Below are 15005 nucleotides of genomic sequence, written 5' to 3'. Positions count from 1 at the left end.
ACTATTTTTGGGCAACTAAATTGTGATTCAATCTAAACAAAAAAAAACTATAAATAAACTGTAATTGAAACGCTTGAATACTAAAAAAGTTAAATAAAAGCGAACACCATTTTGAATAAAAGTATTCCTGCAAACTGTTCAAGTAGTAGGTAGTTTTATGGGGCTATTATTGCCATGATGACATTTCATAGACTTTCTTTGTTCTATTGTAGACCATTTCCTTGAACTTTTTAGCAAATAAAAAGGAAAACAATTCACTTTTTGATTTATGCTTTTAACTAAATGTATTATTTCCTCTGCACAAACTGACATGCACGCAATATAAGAAGTTAATAAAAACTCATATTCTTTTGTTCTTTGATATTTACAATTTTATTTACAACTTGAGTTCTTTTATTAAAATTAAATGAACATTTTATTGGTTATTTTTATTTCTATTCACCATTACGCATGCTTCTCATGACCGTACTCAGGTTCGCCCTTACACAACCCTGTCCTGGTAGTGCCAAATTGAATGTCGAAAAATTATTATTAAAGCCATTAAGGTTGCGATATGAGATATTCAGCACTTTGAAAACCAATGGAATTCACTTCACAACAAAAACTTGTGAGTAAGATATTGAAGCTAGTGAGAAGGGGAGGATTTACCTACTGGATTATCTAGAGGATGGTCCAATAATCTCCTTGGGCTGCTGCGCCTTGAGGCACAGAACTCGCTTCTTGTCCTAATATCAAAAATAATAATGAGGGATCAATAACATCTCTTTGCCTCTAAATGAAATCATTTTCCCAATGGTTGGGCAAAATTAAATGAAAATAAACTGAAGACGCAGTTAGTTCATAAAAGGAGCTGTTAAGAACATAAAAAGCTTAAAAGAATCGGTTACATTTGGATCAGCTTATCCTCGTATAATATAGGATAATTCGAAAAAGATGTGTTCTTCTTTTTGGCACAAACAATTTGATGTGAACACACACGTTGTTTTCTTGCTTGTTCTCCAGATACTGACATAAATTTTTATCAAAATTCAAAAATGTTCTCGATTCATATCTAAATCTTAATAAATTGTGTACATTGTCAAACTTCACACAATAAATGAGTCTATCCTAACGCCTCCACCCAAGAACTAACAATTTATCTAGAAAAATTATAAAATTTAAAGTTATGTCAATGTGTATGTGATACATATAAGAAGTTTACAATAAAATCCTTTGAGCAATTTTCATGACAAACTCAAAAAAATTAAAAAATACATTGAGTAAAAGAGTTACATCCAATTAAATTGGAAATTGTAGTGACATCCTTATCAGTAAAAAGAAATAGGTCCCTGCATTACCCAAAATTGGCATTGCAGAATCTGTTCACTCCGTTTCCCTGAACTACCCTCAGTCAAATTTTCCGAGAAAATGTTTCAATTAAACATTGTGAAATGTTTTTTATCATAACAGAAATGTTGGTAAAAATGGTAAGTGCGTTTTCGAAAAAAAGTTTAAAATATTGTAAATCCTCTTTTAGTGAACTGGCCCTTCTGGTCAGCCAATTTTCTATAAATTTAAAAATTTGGACCTAAATTTCATTCTTTATATCATGGAAGTAGCAAGACAACACAATTTTCAGAAATGGTATTGTAGAGGCAAGGCTAATTACTCTCTTTAACAAAAGTGCCTTTAATCGCACCGATTTAATAAATATTTCAAAGTTATGGATCTAAATATACTCAATTAGTTCACAGAATTTAAATAAATCTTAAAAACTGACAAATCTATACAATAAAATGATAATTCCTTTTGGCTAGTTTTGACTAAAACCTTAATCTTTTAGTTCCTCTTCTACGATTAAAAAAATAAATAATCTTTGAAGAATGGGTGACCAAGCTGCTATTCTACGTCTGAAGGTACTGATCAGAAATTAGGGCCCAAACAGGGGACTCCTCCAGTACCAAGAATAACTTTGCATGGCATGTGTTGCACGATTGCGCCATGATCATGTCTTTTTGCATAGCATGTACCAGAACAGATGGTAGTTCAGAGAGCACGCACGCCCCCATGGTGTTGGGCAACTATGCACAGAATGTCGAGACGAAGCCACATATGCTAGTACACGCACACCTAGTTCTTTCATCTCTTTCTGTATCAGTCTGTCACACCACCCGACGCACAGACCAGTGAGCGCGTCCGCACATATGCACTCGTTACGCAGACCGAGGTAAACTACTTAAGAGAATCGCCTACGCGTCTTCTGTTTACTGCATTATCAACTACAAGACTGTGATGGTAATAATTTCTCTACAACACGCTAATTCTTATCTTAAAAAAAACAGAAAAACTTAACAATTTTTTGTTTTGTGTAAATTTATCTTTATTTTGTACTAATGCTTTCTTCACCTGGCTAAATATATAAATAGTGGACTGAATAATGGCTTATTTGCGAAAAACAGTTAGTATTTTACAGCAAGAGACTGTAAAAATAGTTGTTTACAGTTATTTTATTCAAACTTAGTCCAAAAAACTACCCGCTGAAGATTTGATAAGTTATTGAGTTTAGAATATCGGATTAAGTAGTAAATGTCTATTTTTTTGGGCGAGCTATACTCGTACTACCAATTAGGTGTCGTGGACGGAGGCGACTAGAAAATAGGAGGGACTTTAGATCATTCTTTATAAAACGCAATTCAGCTAATCGTGTTCAGTCAAAGTTTGGAAACAGGTCATTGGCTGCCCTGAGCAAGTTTCTGTTTGCTTTTCTCATTGCACAAATAATATTCTTCTTCTTTAATAATATGCTTCGACTGGTCGATCTTCCTCCGCTTCTTCTTTTGCCAATTTATCAGCCCTTTCATTGCAGTGACGGTCACAGTGTCAAGAAACCCTTATCAGAGATGACTTCGCCTTCTTGGCACCAATTTAAACTATGGATTCGACCAATGTATGCTATTTTTGATGAGTCAAATAGTATCATGTGTCTCTTTGTTCAGCATTTTTGCTCTTTTGCCAAGATTTCTTGTCTAGAGTTGGTAAAGTTTTTACCTTCCCATAATTATTGCGTCTGATAAGTTAAATGAACTCTCTAGAGGTGCAAAGTACTGATTGCCATGTCCCACTAGTCTTCAGTAACTTGTAATTATACAGCATCTTTTGGCTCAATAGTTTCTATCTGATGTTTCAGTATACCCTTCGTAGTTGAGGGGGTGGTTAACTCGTTCGCGGACGGCCTGAATTTAGCTAGGGTACTGATATGAGCACCCTCAGTAAATGCAATTTCCAGGTTTGTTAGATGAAATTGGACAAGAGGTTTTTGATACATCTTACTATTTAGCACCAAAAATATATAAATAAAGAAACAAAAAAATAACTGCATTAGCAGTACTGTTTCATATTGCTCAATTTTGCAATCGAAAGAGTCAGCTACTGCAATTGCAATTAGACTCATACAATAATCACTGCAAATGCAGTAGTGACCCACTAGAACAAACCGAAAGTACTGCATATGCAGTAACCGTCCGCGAACGTGTTAAGCAACAACGAGCATTCTTTGTCGTACATTCCTTCTCTAGCTGAAACTGCCTTTTTTCGCGAGTTTCTTTTTTCTGTTTTGGCGAGAATCTTTTAAATGAATTCCCTCCACAAGTAATTATGAGGCGCACATTGTATAAAAGTCAGCCAATTAGAACTATAATAATTAAACTGAGAGTATTTAACACAGTTATTTTACCAATAAGAGATCTCAAAACTTGGCAAATGAAGGCCAAAAATTGTGTCACGACTCAGCAAGCGAGAGGAAGTCCATAATGTTTTGTAAAGTGGAAAAAAAGAATAAAATTATGTAATTTGATATTATTTATCAGTTATCTTGATTTAAATCAATTTGGCGCAGATAAGATAGCAAAATATTTGAAAATAAAAAAAACAGGGAAGTTATTATATTTATATTACTTAAATAAATGTCCAATAAATTATGCCAACCTGTCAATAATAAATAAATGCAGCCGAGCCGGAAGGCAAAATGCGGCAGAAAGTTGTCTACTTGTACAGAAACTTGCTGATGCATTTAAATGGTAAATCTTTTAGATTCTTTATCCTTTATATTTTTTTAAGAAAGATTTTTTTTTTTTTTTAACAATTTGCCTCATATTTTCAACAATTTATGAGATGTAATTCAATATAGTTTAAGCTCCTGTTTTGAAAGCAAAAATTACCAACGCAATAAATCCGTCGGATCGTTTTTAACGAATGATTGCATTTGAGTTAATTATGCATTATATATTATATTATCATAATACGCACCGATATTATAATTAAAGATGATTTCTTGATATTTAGCTGGATGATAATTTTGTATTAAGCTTTTTCAACATTTAAGTGAATATACATAAGTTAGTTGGATATCTGAAATCAACTCAGAATCGATGAAGTGCCCTATGACATTCTATGGATTTTATTTTTGATATCTTCTCCTCCTACTTGATCTATAAATAGACCTTTTATTCCAGTTTTATCAACAATCACGTGATGAATGCATAATTTACTTATTCAATGAAATCACTTAAAGCTAAACGTGACTGTCAGTGCTATCCACTGTTTCATCTCTGACTAATTCTTCACTATTCAAATCCTGACCCCATTTTGTTTGCATTTCATTTTTTTAAAAATAAATTTGGCTTCCGTAAAAAAAAAAAAAAATACCCTGACATCTGAATTAATCTTTATATTTGTAGGACAACCAATATGGTCGCTCATAATTCACTTTTTACTATGGGTTCTTTATTAATGTAAATTTATTTTTAAGGCAAACAAGTTTTAAAAGAATGTCCACATGTTAAGTGTCAATACAAAAATTTCACTACAATCTCAGCCTCACGTTTAGTCTTAGTATTTTCTCTTTTGGGAAAAACACTTATGAGGTGACTTTTCATTTTCTGTGAATACGTAAGGAAATATAAGCTAATTTTCCAAATTGAATTTCCATCGGAAATATCCGCTTTGAGTTTCCCTAAAACGGAAACAGTGGTTTTGAGCGCCTGTTTTCTTCAGTCTTACAATTCAACCATTTCCGGCGAGCCACATTTTTGCAAAGGGTTTATTAGTGGCCAAAGGTACAAAAACAAAAGGTTCGATTGGAGTTACCTGTGACAATAACTGCCCTGCTTCTTTGAATTATCCGTGACGTGGGGGTATAAATTGAAATTACCGCATAGAGTTTAATAGAAATGTGAAAAAGTCAACTCTATACTCTAAATTACCAGAAGTATCACTATTATAGATTTGCTTGTAAAGTAAAAGAAGTAACTTCTTGGCCCAATAACTTATTGGTAATAACCCATGAAGAGTCAACGATATTTCTTTAAAAAAAACTTGGGTTATTGCAGTTAGGAATGTCATGTGGTTGGTCAAATGCTTTAGAAATGTTAATTGCTGGCTGAAGTTTAACTAATTAATTCAAAATTGTGCAGAACATTGGCAATTTTTCGAATTGTAGTTTGACGTAGACACTTTTTTTTTGGCATTACCTAAAGTTATGCGCTTCAGTAGTAGCAGTTTTAAAATCACTGTTGTTAATCGTCGCCTTCTAGATCATAAATTAGCCGCCTTCAAAGTCGAGAGGAAAGTTATTGTGTTCACACTTTGGGTTAATCAACTTAATTAATGATTAACTTTATGCACATATAGTTGATCTCTATATTTTACTTTCAAATTAATCAGGTGAAAGTGACATTGATGATGTATATACTCTCTGAGAGACATTGCTATTCACTTTTTGTGAATGAGAAAGATTCCATTCATGCGCATTAAATAAAAGTCCACAATGACGTCATGGTATCCTAAATGAGTACTATAGGTTAGTATCACATGTGAACTAGAACAAAAGGTTTACCTATTTTAACTTTAATTAAGACAATTATCAGTAAAACTACCTAACCTAAACCAATTAGTACTTGTATATTAAGGTTTTAGCATGTCAGAGATATGCATCAGGAAATCAGTTTGTATCATTATAAATCAAGATGTGAATTGGGATTAATTTGTTCGAAGTGCTGGTTTTCCTCACTAACACCAGTTTCCACATTCTGTAGAAGATAATCACCGTTTAACCAGCTTACAATCTCTATTTTAGTTTTAAAAAAATACTGAACTTAATACTGAAATACTGAAGAACAAAGCGATTTACTTTTACATATTTAACTTTGTCAGATGTTGACATGTTGAATCTAATTATCATTCGGGGCTGATCAATAATTCCTTTTGATGAACAAAAAAAGTCCAGTTGCCGTTCTAACTTGAAAGCCAACAGGAGCTCTCGTGAGAAAATGATCTAGGCCAGTGGTTATCAAAGAGTTTCCGTAAATTCACCTCTTTTGTACCGTGAAAAAAAAAGATCGAAATATAATAAACATAAATATTCTAATGTAGTAAAATCGTTACGTTTTAAAAGCAATAACTACAAACGATTGAGTCTGACTTCAGCGTTGTCAATATCGTTTTCTAGCAAGACTATAGTATTATCTGTACACTTGTTTCAAGTTGAATGAAATGGATAGGGCGGATAATATTTTCTTAGCATTTCTGATCTATTTAAAAATTTAATGAGATTGCTATTGGTCTACAAATCGAAAGTCGAATTAACATCGCATTTTTTTGCATCTTTCTCAAGATATATCTGCTCACAGCACTTTCTTTCTGGTTGGATATTAAGCCTGCCTTAAAGAAAAGTGCCTTTTCTTGAATTTATTTTTACAGCGATAATGAGGCTTGAGGTATTCTAAAGAAAATTCTAGTTCGAAGAATATCGAATGTCAAAACTCAGTTAGTTTTTCACAGATTTTTCTCATGTGACGAGGAAATAGATTCTCTAAATACGAGGTGTGTTCAAAACATAAGGTGAATTTTCATTTTTCTTAAAAAATATTTATTTATTCATCGATTTTTATTTTGTCTCCTTCAAAGTAGTCCCCCTCAGATATAATACATATGTGCCAGCATTTTTTCCAATCCTCGGAACAGTTCTGATATGCACTTTTTGGTATGTCCTTGAGCTCTCTCAGCGATTCGGTTTTTATCTCCTCGATCGTCGCAAATCTCCGTCCTTTCATGGGTCTCTTCAATCATGGGAACAGGAAAAAGTCGCAGGGCGCCAAATCTGGTGAATACGGTGACTGAGACATGATAATGTCATTCAACAATTCCTGAGCGATGCTCATGCGACGGTTTTTTTGATCAAAATTCAGCAATTTTGGAACGAACTTCGCTACTACACGCTTCATGCCCAAAATTTCCGAAAAAAATTGCAGGACATGTGCCAACCGATATGCCGACAACCTCAGCAACTTCTCTAATTGTGATTCGACGATTCTTCTCAACATTTTCATCGGTTGTTGATGTGCTGGGGCGTCCAGGGCGAGCGTCGTCATTCACATCTTCTCGACCTTCTGTGAAAAGCTTGTACCACTTGTAAACATTTTTTTGACACAGAGTACTCTCACCGTACGCCACTCTCAACATTTCAAGTGTTTTTGAGCACTTAATTCCATTTTTTACACAAAATTTGATTCAAATTCGTTGATCCATTTTTTTCGACAGAAGAAAATCGCCGAACTCGCAAAACACTTGTCTTATTTATGCCTCTAACATACAAACTAAACATGCTATATAGCTACAACTTTGAAAATATGTTCGAGACAAGTGTACCAACATAAAAAAAAAAGACAATCGAAATTCGAATGTACGTAGCCTGCGAAATTTGAAAATTCACCTTATTTTTTGAACATACCTCGTACATACACAGATTTATCATATTGTTGATAGTCGATTTTTTTTTCCTTAAGAAATGTGTGGAAGTAACTTGATACTTCGAGTCTTCTTTCTGATGAGCGTTTTACATTATTAGTTTAGTCCAGTTTTCTACGCTGTGCCTAACTCTTGTTATGAGTTGTATTACTCAAAAACAATAAAATTTTGATTTGTTTTACATCAGTTCGGTCCATAGAGGTGCAAAATGATCGTTTTACTTTAATAATTTTTTGCTATTAGTAGTTTTACTAATTTATTTATTGTACTTATTATTTCTTTTTTTAAATTTTGTAAATATCTTAAAATATCTCTCTTTTTTCACTACCTCTTAAGTTTATTTAGTTTTTTTTTTTACTGGGATTGTATATCTGTTTGCTCACAATAAAGAAGGATATTTATGTTCTGTGTGTGCAGAGAAGAGGAGAGTGCTTTGAGTAGATGGCTGAGAGAGTTGCGGGCCGGTGTAGGAGGCGGCAGTGAGAATGACACGAAACCGGAAGCAAAGGTCACTGCCAAGAGCGCCACGCTGGATCGCTCCAATCCCATCTACCATAGCGAAGGCAAGGGATTGCGGGCGCGACGTGCAGCCAAGGACAGGCGTCGCCATAGTTTCAACCAACGGCCACAACCACTTCTAAGTAACAGGTCTGTAAAAATCCTTGTTTTTAGTATTATTTTTATTGAATTGGAAAATATGGCCAGTTTTCTTTTACTAGGGCCCAAGATCATTCTTTAGGGTATGCAAACGTTTGCTTTTTTACTCGTGAGATTGTTGAATAGATTGTACTAGGAATGTACCTCACAATTAAATTTATTGTAGCATTGAAAAATGTGTGGTTCAAAGATTGAATATTAATAAAATCATTAAGAAAACAGTTAAAAAAATGCACTAAAACTCAATAATTATATATTTTCTTTCTTAATATAGCTTTTTTGTTTTTATGAAATTATTTTTATCAACAAACTCTGAAACAATCTTCTTTATTATTAGATTCATTATTATTATTTAAAATTACCTCCCTCAAACAACTCTCAAACACTTAAATTTTTTTAAAGAAGCTTCTAATTGTTACAAAATCAAGCAGCCAAGTTTTGACAACATTCTGCGGTGTAAATTTGATTACTTTTTCGTAAGATAGGAATTACTAAGTTATTGGAAAAAAGAGCACTGCTTAGGCGAAGGAATACTTAAGGCTAATACTGGTAATATCCATCATTAAATACATCATTCGTAACTTCCTCACTTCTCGAGCCAAATCACAATGCCCAAATTCTATCCTGTCTTCAAATTCTGCATTGATTTTCCTTTCGAAAGAGACTCTTTCCTCTGTCTATCTTCACAGCCGGTTTTCAATCACATATCAAATTGTGTTTCAAATATCCACCTCACCGCCATGCCATCCATATTGCATGTATAAGTTTTCTTTCCACCATCGGTTCCATTACTTTGTGCTTGATGTCCTCGAGTGTTATAAGAAGCCAGCTTGTCATTTCTATTTTTAGTTTCGTCCAAAGGATTAAGAATGAGGAACAGTAAAGCTAATGAAAGAGTTGCATTCAAAAGTGCATTAATGACTCGCCCTAATTACCTATTATCCTTGTCACTCTGTCTTATTGAACATTTATCTTTATATCTCTCTTCCTGGTCAACACAATTATTAATTCCATGTTTATTATTGTACGAACAAATAAAAACCATTATTGCAAAATACTTCCTTAATTCTGATGGGCACGAATTGTGACGTTTTTTTCAATACTTATAATGTTCGTTTAAACTTTGAGTACACGTGTAACTCGTATTTATTTTTGAAGGCAAGTTCTACTATAAAACAACATAACCCTATGTGCTAGTAGTTTGCGGCGAATGCGATCCTGCGTGCAGTGAACAGTCAAAATAGAACCTACAGAATGATATTGTGAATTGAACTGATTGTCTTTTAAATAGGGTTCATTGTTAGGGAGGACACCAATGAGGAAATGCAGAAGAAAAGTGTATTATGGGTAAGGGAATCCATGGTCAATAAGAAATAGGATTTCGAAGTTGAGAGAACACAGGGTTTTGGAGGCTTCATTCATCATCAGAGGCGATTAGTTAGTTTGGTGTAAAGAATTTCGACTTCACTTATGTTTCCTTCTCGCGGAGGATGGACCCAGGGAAGCCCGAAACGACTGTATGAGCACTGAATGGCTAATTACTGCTAAATGGCTTTAATATAAATCCAAAAAGATATTGCACAATATTGTTATTGTATCATCGTAGGTCAAATTTATTAAAGTGCAGTAATGACTCGCTATTATTAAAATTAAAATTCAATTAAATGTTTATACGATTCCCTCCGTATCAAATAAAACGCTTCTAAATACCCAAATTACCAAACTATTAAAATATTTAACGACATAATTGTTAAAAAAGAACAAGAAAAGTGCCTACATTTAGCGAATCTTAGATAAATGCTAAAAATATAGCGAATTCTACTCTAAGAAGGACAAATTACAGTTATTTTGTTTTTTTTTTTTCTTTTGTGTGCCGGGTGCATCCAATTGCACCATTGTCATTTCTTCATCTTCTTTCTGTATCTTCTTTAATAAAACTTCACACTTGGCATCATTGCAGAACACGTACAACTTGGCTATTCTCTGGATGATCCACAAATTTGTTGTTAATTCCCAGATTAGTTGCAATGTAGGACGAAATGCAAGTATCAACAAATAGAAAAATATTTATTTGAAAAATGAGTAAAGCTATATTATTATTCAACTTAAGGTTAAATATGTTTAAAAAGAGCTAGTCGATACCTTTAATTAACCAGGAGCTCATTTGTCTTAAACAGGAAGTGGATGAAGATATAAAACAAAGAGTGGCTGGTGTACAAAAAAAGTTTTTGACGCTTTGAGACAAAATTTCTTAGGAAGGATAGAAATCTTTAAATCTGTAAAAATAAAAATATATAAGGCTGTGAGTGCCGATCCTCATATATTCCAGCGAGTCCTGGACAAAGCACAAAAGCGTGATTCAAGCTTTGGCGATGGGATACGTGTGGAAAATAGAGGAGAAAACAATTAGGGAAAAGGTTAGGAATTCGTTTATAAGACAGATCTTAAAAGAATAGCACAGGGCGGAAATCATACCAACTAGCCAGTTTACTTTAATTTGGCTAGGTGCTAAACATGGAGTAGGAAAACTGGCACCAGGAAGAGAGAAAAGACCAGAAGAATTTGGGGCAGGATGTGCTGCTGTATCTCCGAGAAAGAAGCTGTGACTGAAGAAGAAGCTGAGAGAGATGACTCATGATAGAGGCTGTTGCAGAAAAGTAAGCAGGATCTCTACACCGCTTTAATGGTATAAGAGTGTTGGATGGAGAAGAAGAAGGCAAATTGCGGTAAGAGTTTCAGGTGATTGTTTCCACTTGCGAGTGTGTTAGTTGTGGAATTGAACTATATTTGGAAATAAGGGACAATAGAAGTCTTCGAAGTTTCATTAAACGAAGTATTTAACCTAGAAGTATCTAATAGACCTTGCCCTCTCTCTTATACTCACACACTAATACAAGAATGCAGTCTATAAAATATGTAGACTTGTTCAAGATTGGCACAACGTGATCGGGTAACGGGCGTTCTTTCCTCGAACGAGGAACTATCAGCTGTTGTCGAGTCTAGCAATGTGCCGATCCCTTTACGGACAGTGTACCGTTGTCGCGGCAAACTTGATAGTTCAGGTTATAAATTGCTGCTACCTCATCTCTCTGTCAGACTATTAGCTGTCTCAGTCTTTACAAGAAATAATATTTCCATTTAAATAATAAAGTGTTTAGTGTTAACCATCAGACCTTTTATTTGCCCTATTTTAACAATTTTTCTGTAGACAAAACAATCATTAACTGCTCTACTACGAGGGTCGTTTGAAAAGTCCGTGCAAAAATAAAAACTACTTAATTTTTTGGGGTAAACCTTTTTTATTTTTCAACATAGTCTCCTTTTAGGCTTATACACTTCGTCCAACGCTGCTCTAGTTTGTTGATCCCTTCCGAATAATAAGATTTGTCCAAGTCTGAAAAATAGCCATTCGTTTCTGCAATCACCTCCTCGTTTAAATAAAATCTTTTTCCCGCCTGCCATTTCTTCATATTGGGGAACAAATAGTAGTCCGAGGGAGCCAAGACTGGAGAATAGGGGGGATGTGAAACGAGTTGGAACCCTATTTCCATTAATTTTGCGACCACAACTGCTGAGGTGTGAGCTGGTGCGTTGTCGTGATGGAAAAGGACTTTTTTGTGGGCCAATCGTGGGCGTTTTTCTTGCAGCTCGGTTTTCAAACGGTCCGATAACGATGAATAATATGCACCTGTAATAGTTTTACCCTTTTCCAGATAGTCGATGAGGATTATTCCTTGCGAATCCCAAAAGACAGTCGCCATAATCTTTCCGGCCGAAGGAACGGTCTTCGCCTTTTTTGGCGCAGATTCCCCCTTGGTAACCCATTGTTTAGATTGTTCTTTGGTCTCAGGAGTGTAGTGATGTATCCATGTTTCATCCATAGTGACGAAACGACGCTTAAAGTCTTGCGGATTCTTTTGGAACAGCTGCAAACCGTCCTTGCAACACTTCACACGATTTCGTTTTTGGTCAAGCGTGAGCAATCGCGGCACCCATCTTGCGGATAGCTTTGTCATGTCCAAATGTTGATGCAAAATATTATGTACCCGTTCATTCGAGATGCCCACAGCACTAGCAATCTCACGCACCTTCACTCTTCTGTCATCCATCACCATATTATGGATTTTATCAATGATTTCTGGATTAGTAACCTCAACAGGGCGTCCAGAACGTTCAGCGTCACTTGTGCCCATATGGCCACTCCGAAAATTTTGAAACCACTTATAAACTGTTGTAATCGAAGGTGCAGAGTCACCATAATGTTTATCAAGCTTCTCTTTAGTCTCCTGAGGCGTTTTGCCTTTCATAAAGTAGTGTTTAATCAACACACGAAATTCTTTTTCGTCCATTTTTTGAAAATCACTCGACTTCCTCGATTCAAACGAATGCCAAACACAAAGAAATAGACCGATCTGGCTGAAACTTGGTGTGTGTTCTTCCAAGAGATGCTACTAACTAAACATAACCTCGATACGCGCCAGTTGTGCTATCTCTCTAACTTTGCACGGACTTTCCAAACGACCCTCGTATTAACAAACGACCTCGTGACACAAAAAATATTATAAGTTGCATCTAGTATTTTAATTTTTGAAACTCTATGATTATACAGGGATTATACAAATTTTTTCTCAAGTCATATATACTGAAACTAGAGGTGGTGGGCTACAAATTTTTCCTCTACCATTTTTTGCTCAGATCAACCGTTTAAGCATGAAATGCATTTGAGCCGTCTTAAAATGAACACCCTGTATATTCCACTTCTCTGGTACTAGTGTGGTGTGAGCAAGCTGTTGGCTACCTGGTAGCAGTGTGATATCAATTTTATGTGGTATAGAACTGAAATTGGTTGTCCAAAATCCTATTGTGGAAGTTAATTCGAACCCAGTTCAAACATATTATTTGGGGCGCCCCGCCTGTGTTTAATTATTGGCATATTTCAACTTTTCACAGTTAAGTCTTTTTCGGTTAATTTTGTAATAGAGAAATTGTGGTTAATACATATAAATATAGCTTGTACATTGGTTTTTCTGAAAGATTGTTTTTCTTTTCTTTAATGAGACCCAATTGATACAGTCCACGACCAGGAACCAGCTTGAGTGGAAGTAGGTATAATTATATCGAAAAGATATCCTTAGCTACTATACAAGGTCTGTAAATTAAGTAATGAGATTGAGTTTTTTAATTTTTTTTATTCAAAAAGAATTACAATTCTATATTGTCACCTTCAAAATAACTTCCTTCTGAAGCCACACAGCGCTGGAGACGTTTCTTCCACTCCTCATAGCAGTGCTCGAACTCCGATACTGGAATAGCTTTCAGCTGGTCGGTTACATGCGTTTGAATGTTTTCGACTGTCCCAAAATGATTTCCCTTGAGGTGATTTTTCAACTTCGAGAAGAGAAAAAAGTCACAAGAACTCAAGTCAGGCGAATAAGGAGGCTGAGGAGCCACAGGAATGTTTTTACTGGCCAAAAACTGAGAGGTTCTTGAAAAACTTCGAAAAAGGGTCATTCGTGTGAGACCAAACATCAAGAACAAGTGGGTGTTGCATCACGATAATGCTCCTTGTTACACAGTAATTTCAATAAACGAGTTTTTGGCCAGTAAAAACATTCTTGTGGCTCCTCAGCCTCCATATTCGCCTGACTTGAGTCCTTGTGACTTTTTTTCTCTTCCCGAAGTTGAAAAATCACCTCAAGGGAACTCATTTTGGGACAGTCGAAAATATTCAAACGGCTGTAACCGATCAGCTGAAGGCTATTCCAGTATCGGAGTTCGAGCACTGCTATGAGGAGTGGAAGAAACGTCTCCAGCGATGTGTGGCTTCAGAAGGAAGTTATTTTGAAGGTGACAATATAGAATTGTAATTCTTTTTGAATAAATTTTTTTTTTTAAATCAGTCTCATTACTTAATTTACAGACCTCGTATATGGTTTCAATCAGCCATTTCTAGTACAAAATCAATTAAGGATTAAAATCATTTTTAATTTGTTCTAATAAAGTGAAACATTTTAGCCTGCAGCAAATAAAAATCATGACTTCTACCGAATGGTTGTAAATAAAAGAATTATTGAAAAGCGAAAGGCTGTTGTAAAGTAGAATATCGGACAAGACCTCATAATCTAACTTGGAAAACCTTATTTGATCGCCTCCAGGCAAATAGCATTCCATTCGTGATAGAACGTTAGATAAGTCCGCACAAAAGTAGCAAATTGGTGCAATTTTATTCTTTCCTACCCTCTTTACTCTCTTTACATACAGCTATTATGGTAGACAATTTCATACTTGAGAGCGCATGCGATTCTCTAGTAAGATCTCCTTCTAAACCACAGAAATTCCTAAAAGAAATGAAAAACTGTGATCGCCTTTGGCAAACTTATGCAATATAAAAGATAATTAATCGTAATAAAATAGTTTAGTAGGGCAAATAGTAAGCGTCAAACGTTCCTCACGAAGGTCTAATACTTTTCTTGATTTTTGATTTTAAACTTTTAAACTAGAATAAAATGTTGTAGAGAATTTGTGATGCGTTTATTTATGTTGCAAAGAGGAATATTGCTGTCAGA

At 34.9% G+C, this 15005-nt stretch overlaps 1 protein-coding gene and 1 long non-coding RNA gene across 6 annotated transcripts in view; one reads left to right on the top strand and one right to left on the bottom strand.

The window, feature by feature from the left end:
* Shrm (shroom) overlaps nucleotides 1-15005 on the top strand; it is a 689404-nt gene that overhangs the window by 123735 nt on the left and 550664 nt on the right. For all 3 annotated transcript variants that reach the window (XM_074118535.1, XM_074118541.1, XM_074118536.1), the window contains exon 2: nucleotides 8200-8430. In XM_074118535.1, the coding sequence (XP_073974636.1) occupies nucleotides 8200-8430 (231 nt within the window). The remainder of the gene's footprint in view (nucleotides 1-8199; nucleotides 8431-15005) is intronic.
* LOC141449287 (uncharacterized) overlaps nucleotides 1-15005 on the bottom strand; it is a 239914-nt gene that overhangs the window by 98684 nt on the left and 126225 nt on the right. The window lies entirely within an intron of this gene.

This window comes from Rhodnius prolixus, unplaced genomic scaffold (genome assembly GCF_049639745.1).
Source record: "Rhodnius prolixus isolate KJV_2025 unplaced genomic scaffold, Rpr scaffold_2, whole genome shotgun sequence".
Taxonomy (NCBI): Eukaryota; Metazoa; Arthropoda; class Insecta; order Hemiptera; family Reduviidae; genus Rhodnius; species Rhodnius prolixus.
This window is presented reverse-complemented; position numbering and strand designations above follow the sequence as displayed.